This window comes from Watersipora subatra, chromosome 1 (assembly GCF_963576615.1).
Source record: "Watersipora subatra chromosome 1, tzWatSuba1.1, whole genome shotgun sequence".
NCBI classification, from domain to species: Eukaryota; Metazoa; Bryozoa; class Gymnolaemata; order Cheilostomatida; family Watersiporidae; genus Watersipora; species Watersipora subatra.
In genome coordinates, this window is record NC_088708.1 from 40,090,284 (window position 1) to 40,108,775 (window position 18,492).

Sequence of the window (18,492 nt, forward strand, 5' to 3'; positions counted from 1 at the left end):
AACATGAAAGCTTGTCTTGTCTGCTGATTGGCCATCCTTAAATTGACTATAAAAGAAGCTATTCAGCATAGTCGTACTACTCTGTGGGCTTGTTAGTAGCGGCCGAGTTGGCTTGTTTCAGCTTTATGTGGTTCTTAGTTGGCTTTATTTCCTTTAGGTGTCTCTAGAAGAGTTTGCCATCTCCTTCGAGTAAAGGTTTTAAAATCTGATTTTAATTTTTTTTGTGGCTCTTTTTGTCTCTTGATGAAATGGGTCTCCACTTCGTTGAAATTGATTGTAGAGCTTTCTTTGTTTGGCAACAATTTTTCGACTCTCTTTGTTGGACCAAGAAGGTTCTACTGTTGGGCGATCGGCTATTATCTTTGTTGGTACATAGACATTAACAGCACATTCCAGATTGTAAAAACGATGTCCACATTTCATCAATGTCTGTCATTTCTGAGACGTGTTTAATCTTTTCAAGGACTGATTAAAACTCAATGTCTATTTTGCCTTTATTTATAGTTGAACAACTTTTCTGACATCATGTTTGGTGAGAGGATTGTGTCAATCTCAGCAGTTACTTTAGAGTGACAGCTTAAACCGGGATAGATGACATTGTGTGCTAGTATCATTTGTGGCTGCTTTTATCAGATCAGGTCAAGGGTGTTTCCATGTATGTGGGTAGGTTGTTTAACAAATGCTGAAGGTTTTTGGTCTGAAATGCCAATAAACTCTTTATGCATGTGCAGATTTTGCGAGAAAGTTTTGACTCTGTTTTAATGCGTGTCAATACCAGGTAGATTCATATCTCCCACCAACAAGAGGTGGTCCTTAATTAATTGTTTAAGTGAGTTTCTAATGCCGTATTAAGAGATGACAGGTTTTTAGCTTTTGAAGGTCGGTAGTAGCATCCTACTAGAAGCGACTCTTAAATTCTCACAAAGACTATTTCCATGTCATTTGTGCCATGTAAACTATCGATACAAATTGCTGGAAATTATACTATCTTGTATTTTGCAGATTGACTTATAATTAATCAAAGTGGATATAGAGCCGAGTATCTCGAAGAAGCTTAGTTATATTTGCATATTACATTGGACATCGAAACAATGGTAATATTTGTTTTGTTTTATGTGGCATAGTAATTTTAAAATTCACCTGAAACTTTGTAAAATGCAAAATTCTGTGAAAGCACTGTTAAAAGTCTGTTTTTGTAATGTTAGGTAATGCAATTTAAATTGCAGGTTACAGTTATGCAAACAATAGACACAGCACACGAGGACATGATCGTAAGTAACATTATTTGATTTATTACAATAGTGACTAAAAGTTAATTTGTTTGTTTGACATTTGGGTGTATACACTTTTCACTGTGGGACTAAACATGCTAAATAATTAAAAATTCACTTTCTAGCATTGCATATCTTGCGTAATTGTACTTGTAGCAAAATGTCCAAGTCATAATTGTACTTGTAGCAAGATGCACAAATGGACTATTTTGGAATAAAACTAGCTACCTGTTCTTCAGACCGAGCCATCAAGGTTTTTGATGTGAAGCAAGATCAATGTTCTCACCAGCAAGATCTTTTAGGGTTTGTGTTACTCATTAGACTCGCTTAGGCCTACTTTCTTGTCAATGTGTAGGCTGCTCTGCTTGGTCTCCCATTACATCATGCTTTCTTGTCAATGTGTAGGCTGCTCTGCTTGGTCTCCCATCACGTCGCTTTATCGGTGAAATATCTGTATAAGTAATTTATTTGCGTCGAGTCCGCTTAATACATATTTCGGCTATATCATTAATGTAAGGTTGTTTCTGTATTTGCATCCGGTGTTCTAGTGAAATAGTAGCTAACAAAGACTTGTCAACACATGTTATTTTACTTGTTTAATTTATCATGCATCTTAATATTGTCTGAACTAAATATATACGTTGAAGTAAACTTGCTTATTCATGCCTTGCCGGTTTATTAAACTTACTCGATAAGACAATAGGTTGAAAGGAAGTTTTATATGTTCGGAGTTGTTTCAATATCTCTTAAACTTAACAAAGAACATGGTTTTCTCTTGCAGGCATGAGGGTCCAGTCTGGCAGCTGGCATGGGCTCATCCAAAGTTTGGCTCGATTTTAGCATCTTGCAGTTATGACAAAAAAGTAATAATATGGAAGGAAACTAACAGGAGCTGGTCACAAATATATCAACACAAGGATCACGAATCATCAGGTAATTCTAGTACATGCATACAGGTTCTCTCTTGTTCTGCAGGTCTTCTGACTTGTCTGCAGGTACTCTCACTCGTTCTTCAGGCACCCTTTGACCTGTCCTGCAGGTACTCTCTAACTTGTTCTTCAGGCACTCTTTGACCTGTCCTACAGGTACTCTCTAACTTGTTCTTCAGGCTCTCTTTGACCTGTTCTGCAGGTGCTCTCTGACTTGTTCTTCAGGCACTTTTTGACCTGTCTTGCAGGTACTCTCTAACTTGTTCTTCAGGCACTCTTTGACCTGTTCTGCAGGTACTCTCTAACTTGTTCTTCAGACACTCTTTGACCTGTCCTTCGAGTACTCTCTGACTTGTTGTGATTGCCACTTATTGCCAGATCTTCTCATATCACTTGCCAGTTAACCTCCTTAAGATTTCATGGAATGCTTTTGAATGTCTTTTGCCAGTTTGCATTTGCAAAGCATAATTGTTGTCTTATAGTTTTATCATTATAGTTTTAAAATGGGCCCATGAGTGTTCTTGTCTGACTAGTAGATTTATTTTAGTATTGTGTTTGCTATAGTTAACTCTTTCTATAAATTCTTAAATTTTATTTTGTAGTGAATTCCGTAGCCTGGGCTCCTCATGAGTTTGGACTGATGTTAGCGTGTGCCAGCTCAGATTGCTCAATATCCATTTTAACAAGTGCAGGTGGGTTGCTCCAGCCACCATAAACTATTCTGTTAGTTATACAATATAATACGCTTTCACTAGCACTCGAAGTACTATTATTCTAAAAAAGTACTCACTTTTATATATGCTTAATACTTGAGTGCGTTATATATATACATGTATGTTTTATTGTTCAATCAGTCTTGAAAGTAATGCGGATGATCGCAATTTAATTGTAGATGGTGAAAGGTGGGAGTCCAAAAGACAAACAAATGCACATAGCGTAAGTTTTATGTAACGCTTCTGATAGTGATAAGAAGCAATCTATTCAGCACCGGGGATGGTTTGGTTGTGGAGACAATCTGATGCCATCCATGACCAAAAATTTATAATTTGGGTCGCGGTCACAGAAACCATGGTTAAGTCGCAAATCACGAAGTTGAGTTATTCGACTTTAAAGTTGCACTAACTGAATTTATAATTTTGGTAAGGATTTTTGTAACACGTGCTTCTGGACCAATCAAAGAGTGATCTTTCTGAATCTGAAGTCAGTTTAGATAATAAATGTCTTAAAATCTCAGAAAAAACCCTTAAAACCATTGCTATGCTAAACAGGAAGTACTGAAAAATGGCGTCCGAAAAACGTAATCGTTTCTTTTTTGCCGATTTGAAGGATAATTCTGACATTTTGGACACTTATAATGAGTACTTTGGTATTCCAACTGATGCCAAAAGCAGTGTAAGTAAAGGGAATGACCAAGTTATATTCCTAACCATTCTTGTAAGATTTTTACAATATTTAATTACAAGAATAATTATTCGATTTTATAAGATTTGATTATAAGAAAATTATTCGAATTTGCAAGATCAAAGTATAGAGTGACCGATGATGTGCAATATGTTACTGTTATTATTTTTTTAAACATTTTGTTGATCATACTACGGTTGTGCTCAATATCGCGGCACTGCCAAGCCGTTTTTAATATCTGCAAAATTAGGTAATACATTTTCTTATAGATATACAGCCATTTCTATGACAACCAGCCAAAATCTGTTTAGATTTTTAAATTCAGCATGTTTTTGATATAAAGACAGAAATCAAGATAAATATCACAACCTCTTAATATTGGTTGCTATGACTTTTTGAAATGTAAACAAAACTGTGCATCGATTTTCGTTTCTCAGACTTTAACACCAGTTTTCTCGGAACTATGTTTTCGCACTGATGGTAAACATGCATTCAGTTTATTGACCATAAAATCTGCTGTATTTAAGCTAGAACCAAAATTTTTTTTGCAAAATATCTGAGAATTTTCTCCTTCTGTTAATGCAGATAACTCTAAATCTTATAATCTCGACTTGACCATGGTTTCTGTGATCATGACACATTTGCTAGAATATCGATCTTAATAAACTGTAATGTTACAATATTCCCACGACTAAACACGAGTGAAGCGATTGGTTGGGAGATTTATGATAAATGCACATGTGCACACAACTCCCGAAAATTATTCATTAACAGCCGTCGCAAACCCTCGTACTGAAATCTCATCAACAAATTTAACCATTTTTGTGTAGAGTCGTTTAAATATAATAACAATACAGAACACATATAAACCTTTTTAAATGTTACCAAGTCTTTGAAAGGATACCGCAAAACCCTAAAACTAACCCATCTGATCGGATTATGCATAAATAGACAGATTAATTTGGCCTTAAATAGAAATAAAAAATTTACAAGCCTAAATTGTAATTAAAGTTAAGACCAGCATATGAAACGCCGATAAATCCGTGCGACAAAGAGTAGAAATATTAAGTCGCCACCATTTTATGAGAAAAACGTGGACATTTCACCAGTCTATAGCATTGTTTAATTGCCGAAGGTTTGTGAATTTAACGTAGACTGTTTGAGGCGTAGACCGATTTACAGGTACGAAAATGTGGTACACAGTTTATTAGCCTACGTATTTTGTCCAATTACCGAAGGTTTTTTAAATTATCTAGAACATTAACCAGATTTCTTTACATTTTATCTAAAAGTTAGGGCCGAACTACAATGCCCCTTTGTGACAATAATATTTATTTATTTCACTCCAGTTTGCAGAAAACTTCCAGACGGGTGAATGCTAATGATTGCTTTTTGTTACATATCGCTGTATGTTCGAACAGTTTATCAGCCTACGTTTTTTGTCCAATTACCGAAGGTTTGTTGAATTATCTAGAACATTAGCCAGATTTCTTTACATCTTATCTAAAAGCTAGGGCGGAACTACAATGCCCCTTTATGACAAGAATATTTCTTTATTTCACTCCAGTTTGCGGAAAACTTCCAGACGCGTGAATGCTAATGCTTGCTTTCTGTTACATATCGCTGTCAAAACCATTCTACATTTACAACACAACCGACTTTCAAACTGTATATTACACGACAGCTTGCCGTTTTACTTTTAATATTGCATTTTAGAGATATAATAAACATATTTCTTTATTGCTGTTGTTAGTTAAATTACGTACAGTAGGTTTGGTCTACAGCTTGAATTAATATTTATTTTGTTGTTGTAAAACATAGGTTTGAGATAGTAGTAGATTAGGTCTGATTTTTATACAACCTTTTGTTTTGCATAATTGACCTTTTGAATTTCATTTCAAAACAACTTGACAACTACCATGAACATACAACCTCCCAGAACACCACATCGTCGCATTGACCTTCCACGTGTCTCCCAATTATTACGGAGGAGGAGGAGAAATAGAAGGTCCTCACAGCAACCATCAACATCAAATGCTAATGTTCAACAACACGCTACTCAAAATAATAACAACAACTCATCTGATTCAGAGAGTTCTTTAGTAGATGTTGTAGGCGAAGCCTACAACATCTAACTAAAGAGTTCTACTTTTGTAGAATTCTGACCTTTTGTAACTACTTTTTCAACAAGCAGCTGTACCCTTTATTTTTTCCATTATTACTTTGGTCGTGGGCTGTATGACAGGGGAATTTCTATTTATTAGTTGGCCCGTGACACTTTTCAAGTTCAATATTTTTGGATTTAGCCTCGTTCTCTGTTGGCGAGTGTTGTGGTGATAACTGTTGTAGCCATGCCTGAGCCATGTCAAGGTCAGCAGCATAACTTGTGTACTTCACATGTGTTCTTACATTTTTTAGGTTTTCTTTTAAATCATTTTAGACTGGAAATATCTTCTTACTTGTCTACCATATTTATTGCTGGGCACTGCTATGGCTGTTATCTGGCACAGTTTGGTGGATCTTTCAAGACTGCCTTTTTTCCATGAGCAGTAATTTTCTGACAGAATCGATCTTTTGAATTCTGTCACAAAAATGGTGTCGATTCAATCATTATCGATCTTTGTTGGTGATGGCTACATTTTACTTACCTCCTGATGCATTGACAGTTTGTCATTGAAGTTGGTGTCATTGGGACTGGCTCGGTTCATGTCCTGGTTTTCGTATAGAACTTATGGTGGGTAGAAAGAAAACCCCATTATGATGAAGAATGTGCTACTACAGATCAGTGTGAGGGACAAGCAAGAGTTGGCGGTTGTCCTCCCTTTCATAAGGGCATGTCATTCATTCTACTGTGAACTATGTCTTGCATGTTATGAAGTAGTGGTTTTAGCCTCACGCATTGCCTATAAGTGAAGACTGAACTGATTACAATTCACCCATTTTATGTAGAAATGTTTTTCCTCCGATATACGAGGCTAGCAAGAACTTTGGCAAAAATCATGATTGATATTATTTTGTCAAAGCTGTTATAAAAATTGCTATTGTTGTGATGTCTGCCATGTGATCAGTGCGAGTGTTTTTTGAAAGCTCCGAGGTTTGGTATATCTAGTCATGTTTAACCACTACTTGTTTTAGATCGGATGTAATTCAGTGAGCTGGGCTCCTGCAATATCGCCAGTCAGTCTCCTTGAGACTTCCGCTGACAACAAACCAGAAATGACCAAACGTCTTGTGTCCGGAGGATGTGATGCTAATGTGAAGATATGGGCGTGCGTTCATTTAGCTTTTTCCAATTACAATAGTTGTGTATGACATTGTATGCTTTGGGTACTGTTATAAAAACTGTACAGTCATACTTCAATATGAGCTTAATACACTCTATTACCGAGCTCATTCGTATTCCCTCATATCTCAAATCAATTTTTCCTGTACAATATAACTAACTAAAAATTAATCCTTCCCACTCTCTGAAAAAACCACCTAAACAGGATATTACAATGTGAAAGCCTGTTTTAATTGGTCTAACTCACCACCTACGCTCACAAAGTAACAAATACCTATCTAGTGGTTAGGATCTGAATTGAAATGTAACGATATTTACAGTACTGTATGAAGTTCTTACCTTCTAGACAGATACTTCTACGATAGAGACTTGATGGCGATGCGCTTGATACGTTAACTTTTGTCAACTGCAGAACATAAACTTTAAATTAATCTTGACTGAACTCAGCTTAGTATACTTGAAAAATAAGTTTTAATCTTACAATACACTAAACTTAATTCTGATTTTGTTTTCATTTTCAGTTTTTCACTTGTCTTCTTCTGGCTTGGTTCTTTTTGTCTCGCCTTTTGATGCACTTTTTTTTTAACTTTTTTAAACTGATTGACGAGAATGGCTCGGTGATGCGGTTCTCGTAGGTTCCTCTCTCACACTCGGCCCATCTAGTTGTCGCATCGAGAACCGTCTTATTCGCTTGTATCTCAAATTTGCCTCCTAATGTATATCAAGGTAAAAATTTGCTTGAAGTTTTCCTGATATCTCAAATTTCTCGTATGTCAAAACATGATAGTAATAACAAAGTGTACATGTAGTTGTTTTCTCTTAACAATGGTTGATAAACCGACTCCGGATCCCGTTGTAGAGAAGAGGATGGGGAGTGGGTTGAGGAGAAGAAGCTCGAAGGTCATAGTGACTGGGTTAGAGATGTTGCCTGGGCTCCTTCAACTGGCCTCTCTAGGAGTCAAATTGCTAGCTGTTCACAGGTTTGTTTGTACATATATTGTACATGTCTGTATGAGCTGGGTTATAGGCTCTAAGAATTAGCACTTAGCTAAGAATTAATTCCAGAAAGTTGCCACTTATGTGCTTTGCTTGTGGGCTACATCATGGCAGTCCACAGACCAGCTTGCTGTGTTTCTTTTAAGACATTTACATCGGTTCATTCTCCTGGCCGCGCGTTTTCCCTGACCCGTGTTTTTAGGCTCCCCAAAAATTTGTGGCAAGTTAACAAAGCAGAATCATCTTTCTTTTAGATACAGTAGACGCTCCTATAGCTTAAATTCTAGATAACTTAAAGAGTTTATGTGAAGTTTTGGCTTCATACTACGTAAGGAATTCCATATAACGTAAAGTGTCAAGTCACATGAGTCCTCAAATTCGATGTGAATGGTAACCTATCTCATCGCACTTGTGAGAGAACAAACGACGTTTGTATAGCGTTATATCAATTATATATAAGACTGGCGACATTCTAGTTCATCGTAATGGATCGTCTGATGTGTCGGCAAAACAGAGAATATGGTAGCTGCGCAATTGTTCATAGGTATTACAGCATCGGCCTACCAATCTGCATGTCATGATTTGGAGTATCGTCGAAAGTTATCTTTTATCCTAACCTTTACCCCAGATAAAGATACAGATAAACGGCGGGCAGGTAGTACCGCTTTTTTATAGTAAAAGCATTTTGTTTAGCTTAATTACAGTCGTATAAAATATTTTTATTAGTTTTACTTTGCAGAATAGACTTTGCTGTTTAGACTTTGCTGTGCACTCCCCATCAAATTATTGTAAAATTACTGGAATCATGGTCTATAAAACCAGTGAGATAGATCAGAAAAACAAAAAAGTTGTTGATGCAAACCAATAATACTACAGTTACGGTGCAGTCCACAAATTAAAAACTCTAGTCTAGTTTTTCCTTTTTTGCATGGATAAAGGGGTGAGTTTGAAAAGATCTTGGAACGGATTAGGCAATTTACATATATTTTACTGTTCGTATAATGTAAATTCCCTATAACATGAATGTTACTGGAACGGATTGTTTATGTTGTAGGAGCTCCTACTGTACACTCATAAAGATCTGATAGGTCATGAACCTCATGACTTTGCTCTGAAAATGAATATTTAAAAAAAAAACAAATTATTATAGTGTCACGAAAGCCAATGCTGTAGTTAAAGATTGTATGACTAACATGTAAGTAAGAAAAGGGTGTTGGAGTAGATTCTAAGCTACTAAGCCTATCTTTGTTCAATACTTTAATACGTAAAGCGAGCTTTTCTCCGCCTTCTCAACTGTTCCCTATCATAGTTGCTGCTTGTCTTAGGCTGACTGAGCTGTGATCGGCAGCGCAAGCTTGTGACTGCTGTTGTAAGAACACTCATCTTTAATATTCTAGAACCTTCTGAGACACTAGAGTCGACATTAAAAGCTGATTGTGCTGTCGAAGGTAGAGTTTGATTATAGTATGAGCACCTTATCTTGTGCTCTATACACTTTTTTATGGCTCTCACGTGTCAATCTATTTTATCTGCAATCTATTTTGGCGCCTGTCGGTATGGTTAGCAGGTAGCTCTCTCACATTTTCATGATAGGAAGTTTGTTCTCTGAGGAGAATATCGCTGAAGTTTGTTGATGATTTATACCATAGGACACTTTTATTTCGCTAGTATTTAGTTTTGTGAGTAGCACACAGCGTAAAATTTTGTTGCAACTTAATTTTGCGGCTCGGATGAGTGCGAAAATATAGTGGTATGAAAGTAAATGCAGTGGAACAAACAGATCAGATTCCTCAGGTCCAGTTTGCTAGTAAGAAAAATTTTTCAATTTGGGACTAGTTTGTATTTGTGAACCGCAGGTAGAAATGTGTGGGTGAGATCGATAATTCAATTTGATCGCTTGCTGCCATTTGTTTCTTGGACTATCAATGACGTCTAGGTCCCTCCCGCCGTGACTTTCACATGTCTTTCACACTCAAGTTCTAAGAAGAAGAAAATAGATAACAACCAACTTCACAACTAGAACTGTATAACATGGTTGGACCTGGGGAGGGTTGTTATTGTTTTTGGTTGGTAATAAAATTCATCATTACAATAATTATTATTCAATTTTATGACTTCACCTACCAGACTTTCATTCTCATCAGTTACAAATTCTGTGACTAAACTGATATCATCATCTTCTTCATTTGTCTTGGCTTTGCCAAAAAAACTTGTTATCTTAATTTGCTTTGCCATGCTGCTCATTCGGTGTATTAGCTACCCTAGGACAGTTATATTTCGCTAGTATTTAGTTTCGTGAGTAGCATACAGAGTAAAATTTCACTGCTCCTTAATTTCGCAGCTCTGGTGAGTGCGAAAATATAGTGATGTGAAAATAAATGCAGTGGAACAAACATAACTAGATTCCTCAGGTTCAGTTCACTAGTAAAAAAAAATGATGGCCAGCTGCTCCAAGGAATACGGGCCTGGTTCACCGATAAGAAAAACATTTCAATTTGGGACTAGTTTGTAATTGTGAATCGCAGGTAGAATGGTGTGGGCGAGGTCGATAATGCAATTTGATCGCTTGCTGCCATTTGTTTTTTGGACTATCAATGAACAAAGCTATTGAATTTAGCGTTTTCGCTCGTTCGTTATGATAGTTTAGTTTTGCTCATGAAATTTTCGCGAGAGGATGACTCCGCGAAAATGCGAAAGTTAGATGACGCGAATACATAAGTGTCCTAGGGTATTGAAATTCAAAGGGTATTAGAGAAATGGTTTGTAAAAGGGTGCAATTCTAGTGGGCAATGATGGTGTTCACATCGATAGTGACGAATGACAGTGAACTTATAAACCAAATGGTAGCTGAGCTCTCAAGTATAAGGTATTACTATAAACTAGTCCACAACTGTTTTGCATAGTAATCCGCTCTGATGTGTAGCTTATTTTAACATTGCATCATTATTTTTTTAATGCTCATCTTCCTACTAAAGGTTTTTAACTATTTTGACTGAGTGATTGAAAGTATCACCAGTTCGGTAAGAACGTAAGATGATCAATGTCGATCTGTGACAGAATGGTAGATTATTTGTAGAAATCTATTTACCATCTCTGAATAACACTGATAGCGGATTTGTTCATTGGTTGCTGGGAACCCCAGATGAAGTGTGTTCTTAAAGGTTGACTTGCAACAAAATTCACATTACAGTTATTTGGTATCAAAAGATTCACCATGTCTTACTCTGTTGTGTTGTAGGTGCCAAATATAAGTACAGTCAAACATGGATAACTCGCCCACGGATAGCTCGAACACATGGTTAATTAGAACGGTTTTTTTGGTCCGTTCCCACGTAATGATAAATTGCTATAGATAACTCGAACTCAACACTGTTAATTCGAACTGTTTTTTTGCCCAACGGCTACCGAAACGGTTGTTATCGCTTTAGAAAATCACTTTATTCAAAGCCATAGAGGTAAACCTCATCTTTTCGTAATTCATAAGCATCGTTATTACCACCATCGGCAAAATATTTTTGTCAACGACTTTTCTAAAGGTTTGGTGAAATTTGATTTATACTGCTATACGATGAATAGCACGGGCTAGCCGGGTCACGTGCGCAAGGATTTTCGCCACGCACATACAAAACAAAAACAGCATGTTGTTTTTGTTTTGTATGTGCGTGGCGAAAATCCTTGAGTGCGTGACCCGGCTAGCCCGTGATGAATAGTTTTCTGACGTTGATTCCGTGTTGAATCAACGTCGAAATGTTGAATGTTTAAAACGTCTTAAAAATTGTTGTAATTAAACGTATACGTTGTCTTAGCTAAAAAACTATTCATCGTTTGACCTAAACACAGAATACGTGTGTACATTCAATAAGTATCCATTCAAAAAGCGTGAGTGATATACAATGTACCGTAAAACCTCGTAAAACTTGTAATTGAACTGCCTCGGACTGTTGCTCTTAACGAATCCCAGGTAAAGTAAGGTAATCTTTGCATAAACTTCAAGAAAAATCGTCAAAATTGATCGTGGGTAAAACGCTCAAAAGAAAAAGATGTCTTTTCTTTTGAGCATTTCAACAACGATCAAGTTTTGCCAATGTCAATCTAAAAAACGTCCTGGCAATAACATCACCTCAAACAACAAGCCAATCTCAAGTTATAGAAAAATCTCTATACTTTTTGATAAAAACGTTTTAAACTTTACATTAGAAGCATTTAATTCGAAACAAGCCATTTGTGCTTTTGATTTATATTATAGTTTGTATATGTACATGTATCTACTAATAAATAAGTAAATACATGGACTTGTGACAGTGCTCTGATAACTTGAACGCTCGGATAATTCGAACACTTTTGCTCGGTCCCGTGAAGTTCGAGTTATCCATGTTTGACTGTATGTAGAAATGTGATTACAAGCTTTTAAAAGCTCAAAAACGAAAAGCCGCCGTAGATTGGAATCCGTTTACTTATCTGACGTAGCCATGATAGTTTGGTTATTGTCTTGTCATGTGATGTTCTCACGTGAATTGAAAGGCCAATAAAAAGCTCAATATAAACTTATCGTAGCACTAGTTTATGACAAACACTTCGGGTTTTAGTAGTTATTGTCTGTGACAGCTGGTGGTGATTTCTGGTGGTAGGATGAGAATTAGTTAAATTATATCTTAATGATGATGTGCTGTGGTGGTAGGCAAATTCTTTCTGGCATATATTGTGTTTTGCTTTCTTGTTTACGCTTCCAACAACATATGAAAATGCACTACCTAGTATGGAAGACATTTTTCTGCTTTCATGTACTAGTAGATTGTCAATCTTATACTAATATTCTAAAGCTGAAATATGAGTGTGATTTTTTGAAAAATGAAAATACATGTATAATTTACTAAAGAAAGTTTTTAAAAAAATAGACCGTAAGATACATACATGTATTAAATAATACTGAAATCGCATTTGTTGCTATTACCTAGAAACATGTTGGAACAGCTAACAACATGACCCGCCAATGGCTAGATCGGCCTGGCACTTGCGCGTCGTATAAACAAGTTTAATGTTAGCGGCTCACTTTGTTTTCATAGTTGAGTGCAAAATAATTGTGGTTGTATATAATTGGTAAGAAAGTGTTGCTTGTCATAATATTTATTTGGTAGTAAATTAAATGGTGGTAACCTGCTATGTTAATGTTATATATTGAACAGTACAAAGGAACCACTGTCAACGACATCATGATCACCACCTCGGTTGTATTTTATTTCAGATTAATTGACTCAACGCAGTTAATCGTGTATTTGCATTGATGCATTTATCGTTTAATTAACACGATCATTGTGCAGCTCTAATAATATTATTAGACTTGGGTATGTCAGAAATGATAAAAGGTTTTGAGCTGTCTTGTCAACTGACAAATGATCAATTAATATTGCAACAATATGAACAAAATATTTTATTTCATTATGCAAATGTGTTTTACGTACCAATTTAAGGCTATATGTAATAAAATTGTCATTTTAAAGATAATGGTAAAGTTTCAACCAGTTGAACATTTCTATAGCCCCTTTCCTAAGGAGTCAAACTCATCAAATAGTTGAAGCACTCACTGCATTTGTTGGAATAGAAACTATCTTTCACTGATTTTACAGCTTTTCGTCTTCAATGTGCTATAACTAGGTCAAACTTGGGTTGAAGTTTACTTGCAGTGATTGGTTCTTGGCCACTATTTTTGGTGAACAGCAAGAACATCTCGTATTTTCCTGCTACTGATTACATGGTTGCACACAATGATACATCACATAATGAGAACATCTCGTATTTACCTGCTACTGATTACACGGTTGCACACAATGATACATCACATAATGAGAACATCTCGTATTTACCTGCTACTGATCACATAGTTGCACACAATGATACATCACATAATGAGAACATCTCGTATTTACTTGCTACTGATTACATAGTTGCACACAATGATACATCACATAATGAGAACATCTCGTATTTACCTGCTACTGATCACATAGTTGCACACAATGATACATCACATAATGAGAACATTTTTTACCTGTACACCAAATATTCTACCTAAACGGCTATCAGTATTAACTCATACAATAAGTTGTTTGCTCTTTTCTAACTTAGTTGTGATAAAAAGGAAGGCAATTCCTAATTTCATGTTCGGCGCTTTTTATGGGCAATCGCTTCTAACCTGCTCACTGAACTGCTATCTAAATTTGCTAAATGCACTATTGTTAAGTGTTTTGAAAACAGAACGTGTTGTGAAGTTTCCACATGACACCAGTCAATAACAAATGGTATTAAAAATAAACTGATCCATGAAAATTGAATATTGTAACATTCACACAGTGTTTTCAAATGATCACTTCTGAAACGTTGACACAATTCAAAATATGCGTGTTGGTGTTCCTATCATGGAGCTTGAATTGTGGTATACTACTGTGTATATAGCTTTATAATTGTTGTGTTGTATGCTCACAGCTGTTAAGTTACTACTCTGTCAGCAAGTTGATTAAGACTTAACGTGTTGAGGACCTTTGGGCTATGCTCAGTACTCTTGGGCTATGCTCAGTACTCTTGGGCTATGCTCAGTACCCTTGGGCTATGCTTAGCACCCTTGGGCTATGCTCAGCACCCTTGGGCTATGCTCAGCACCCTTGGGCTATGCTCAGTACCCTTGGGCTAAGCTCAGCACCCGTGGGCTATGCTCAGCACCCTTGGCCTATGCTCAGCACCCGTGGGCTGTACTCAGCACCCTTGGGCTATGCTCAGCACCCTTGGGCTATGCTCAGCACCCTTGGGCTATGCTCAGCACCCGTGGGCTGTACTCGGCACCTTTGGGCTATGCTCAGCACCCTTGGGCTATGCTCAGCACCCTTGGGCTATGCTCAGCACCCGTAGGCTATGCTCAGCACCCTTGGGCTATGGATACACTGCTATACTTCACCTGTTAAACTTACTCATTCGTAAACACATAGCAAACTGTATATAAATTGTTATTAAATATTTAATGGCATTTCTACTGTAATGAATGGCTGGTGCCAGTTAATGTTTAGACTCATGTAAATCCTTAGGAAGAGATTGTTTATGAGTGACTAAGCTTGCTAGGTTGTCTTTGCAGTGTGCCATCATCGTCCCGTCGAATGTCGTCTTTCTCAAATCCATTGCGCTATCTATTGGACTAACTTTAGAGGTCGACTTACCCAAGCCAGCTTTTGTGGCTACCTCACTCGATTGGGAAGACGGTTTATTGTCTGATCTTGGTTTGACGTTGAACAACCTGCAGCCACAGAAGGTGTCAAAAAATATTTTTCTAAACCTTCGGGCAAATATAATGTATATGATGAAGTTTGCGGAGGAGGCCGTTGAAATCAGCAAGTTTGATATGCTCCCATACTGTGCATTAAAGAGAACAGGTTCAAGTGCGTTTGTTACCGCGTGGGCTCCAAAGATATAGGCAAGTTGTTTGGTTGTGGTGAGAAGTTTGATGATGAGACCAGGTAGTGTGAGCAGTGTGTAGGTTGTAACAACTATGACAACTGTTCGTGTCATGTTTTCACTATTGGAGATGTGCCTTGGTGCTTCTATCCTCCTGCCGGTCATCTTTAAATATCGCTCTTTCATGCGAACGAGTGCGCGGTGGAGCTTGATGTTGAACACTACGAGCAATATGATTGGTCCAGCATCTTTTAAGATGATGGACATGGTGATTTTGTAGCCTATTTGATAAGGTACATTTTTCTGATATGTTTGGTTGAGCAAAATTTCAAACACTGTTGTGGTGTCATTCTTGTAGTAATTCTTTCGATAGATCCCTGCGTAGGTAATGACTATGTATTCGAAGCATAAGGGGATGTTGTAGGCCACAACATAGATAAATAGAACCCCCAAAGTGACATAGACCTGCTTTTTTGTACGAATAACCATTGGTTTGCAGACTGCTATGTATCTGTCTATGGTCACCATCACCGTCAACATGTGTGAACCATAAACCGCCGCATTGGACAATGGAATTATGAAATAGACGAGAGAATTTGCTATGGTTTTAGCAGTTTTACTGTCATATATCTCCATCTCTGTGCCATAGTAGATGTAGCTCCTTGAGAAGTTGTAGAGTACTGCGAACAGTAGACTAACTAGGTCACATGTTGCCAATGACCTGAGAATCGTCTTTGTCGAACTTGAACGCTTGTCCTTGCTCAGCACTATGATAGCGAGAATGTTACCTGAAGACAAAAAGGGTTCTCAAATGCTTATCTTGTGCATATAAAAGGAGAATATTAATTATTAATAATATTGCGGCTTTATTGAGCAGATTACAGCCGTGCATTGATGCAATGATAGCTCTATTCATTAGCAGGTGATTTATATAGCAGGTAATGCAATATTTTCCTGCGCTGTTTCACATTGTATTTATAAAAAATAGTGACATTAAACGATTTGTAATCAATTGAAATATTGAAAAACATTTTATCGCCTGTTGGCCGAAAACGACTGACCTGCAAACAACAGGTTAGGGTTCATTTCCCAAAAAGAGGTCACGGGTGGTGACAGGAATGATATTCAACCTTAAATTACTCACTGCAACAGAGCATAATATCTCTAGTCATCAATGTTGCCTTGCCACGAGACTCTGACAACTCGAGTCAAGATCACAGAGACACTGCTCGTGCAACAATGCTCTTAAAAATCATGTACAGCCTCTGTTCGCAATAAGCTAAGCAGACATCACACACTCGATTTTCAAGGGCGTTACTAAGTTTCCTGTTGGATTGAAAATTGTACCCCTTTTTGGCTACATCATGTCGTGACATGATATAGCCATCTCATAATATCTTATCACATGTCGTGACATGTAATAAGATCTTTTCATGCAATAGTTACGAATGGAAATGCTTAATAAAGATTGACTTGACTATAGAATGTTTTCATATATTCATACCTATTATTCCTATATTCATATTATTACTATATTCATACCTATTATTCCAAGCGTTGCCACAAAGGAGTGAGTAGTAAGGTCCACAGCCAGAACCCAAACCTTTTCCTCTCTAAGCTTTGGTAGACATCTGAAGAACTCAGTGGCATTCTCACAGTAGTACGCATAGCTACTGTCCAACTCTTCTTCGGTCACCTCACTTGAAATGCCCATAATTTCAGTTGCGTTGCCAGCGTTTGACTAGTTTTGTAGATAATTTGTCTCTTCTCACAATGAATTTCCAAGCATGGCTTATCGTCTACTGGCGTACGTGAAGCAGATGTCTCATTCACTGTGTGTAGTTTATGTCACTAAATGGAGGCGGACGGAGGCGGGAAATAACGAGCTCATTGGCTGCTCATTATCACACTACTTCAAAAGTTTTATTATAATAATAAAATTATCTAGCTCTTGCCATCAGCAATAAAATTACACAACCCAAGCCAACTTCCCTCATTCATCCATTTGAGATAAAGCGGCCTCAATATACATGTAAGCATATGAACTGTTGAAGCAATTGACTGCAATATACATGTAAGCTTATGAACTGTTGAAGCAATTGACTGCAATATACATGTAAGCATATGAACTGTTGAAGCAATTGACTGCAATATACATGTAAGCATATGAACTGTTGAAGCAATTGACTGCAATATACATGTAAGCATATGAACTGTTGAAGCAATTGACTGCAATATATATGTAAGCTTATGAACTGTTGAAGCAATTGACTGCAATATACATGTAAGCATATGAACTGTTGAAGCAATTGACTGCAATATACATGTAAGCATATGAACTGTTGAAGCAATTGACTGCAATATACATGTAAGCATATGAACTGTTGAAGCAATTGACTGCAATATACATGTAAGCTTATGAACTGTTGAAGCAATTGACTGCAATATACATGTAAGCATATGAACTGTTGAAGCAATTGACTGCAATATACATGTAAGCATATGAACTGTTGAAGCAATTGACTGCAATATACATGTAAGCATATGAACTGTTGAAGCAATTGACTGCAATATACATGTAAGCATATGAACTGTTGAAGCAATTGACTGCAATATACATGTAAGCTTATGAACTGTTGAAGCAATTGACTGCAATATACATGTAAGCATATGAACTGTTGAAGCAATTGACTGCAATATACATGTAAGCATATGAACTGTTGAAGCAATTGACTGCAATATACATGTAAGCATATGAACTGTTGAAGCAATTGACTGCAATATACATGTAAGCATATGAACTGTTGAAGCAATTGACTGCAATATACATGTAAGCATATGAACTGTTGAAGCAATTGACTGCAATATACATGTAAGCTTATGAACTGTTGAAGCAATTGACTGCAATATACATGTAAGCATATGAACTGTTGAAGCAATTGACTGCAATATACATGTAAGCTTATGAACTGTTGAAGCAATTGACTGCAATATACATGTAAGCATATGAACTGTTGAAGCAATTGACTGCAATATACATGTAAGCATATGAACTGTTGAAGCAATTGACTGCAATATACATGTAAGCATATGAACTGTTGAAGCAATTGACTGCAATATACATGTAAGCATATGAACTGTTGAAGCAATTGACTGCAATATACATGTAAGCATA

At 36.8% G+C, this 18,492-nt stretch overlaps 2 protein-coding genes across 2 annotated transcripts in view; one reads left to right on the forward strand and one right to left on the reverse strand.

Annotated features, from left to right (window-relative positions):
• Positions 1-18,492, forward strand: part of LOC137385809 (protein SEC13 homolog) — a 28,808-nt gene that overhangs the window by 6,112 nt on the left and 4,204 nt on the right. The window contains exons 2-9 of the mRNA XM_068072372.1: positions 1,003-1,094; positions 1,227-1,271; positions 1,459-1,574; positions 2,053-2,204; positions 2,803-2,892; positions 3,093-3,136; positions 6,737-6,870; positions 7,744-7,864. Coding sequence (XP_067928473.1) covers positions 1,092-1,094; positions 1,227-1,271; positions 1,459-1,574; positions 2,053-2,204; positions 2,803-2,892; positions 3,093-3,136; positions 6,737-6,870; positions 7,744-7,864 — 705 coding nt within the window. The 5' untranslated portion in view covers positions 1,003-1,091. The remainder of the gene's footprint in view (positions 1-1,002; positions 1,095-1,226; positions 1,272-1,458; positions 1,575-2,052; positions 2,205-2,802; positions 2,893-3,092; positions 3,137-6,736; positions 6,871-7,743; positions 7,865-18,492) is intronic.
• LOC137385303 (FMRFamide receptor-like) lies at positions 14,925-17,031 on the reverse strand. Its single transcript, XM_068071742.1, has 2 exons — positions 16,860-17,031; positions 14,925-16,105 (listed from the first exon to the last, which is right to left on the reverse strand). The coding sequence occupies exons 1-2, from the start codon at positions 17,029-17,031 to the stop codon at positions 14,925-14,927; spliced, it is 1,353 nt and encodes a 450-aa protein (XP_067927843.1).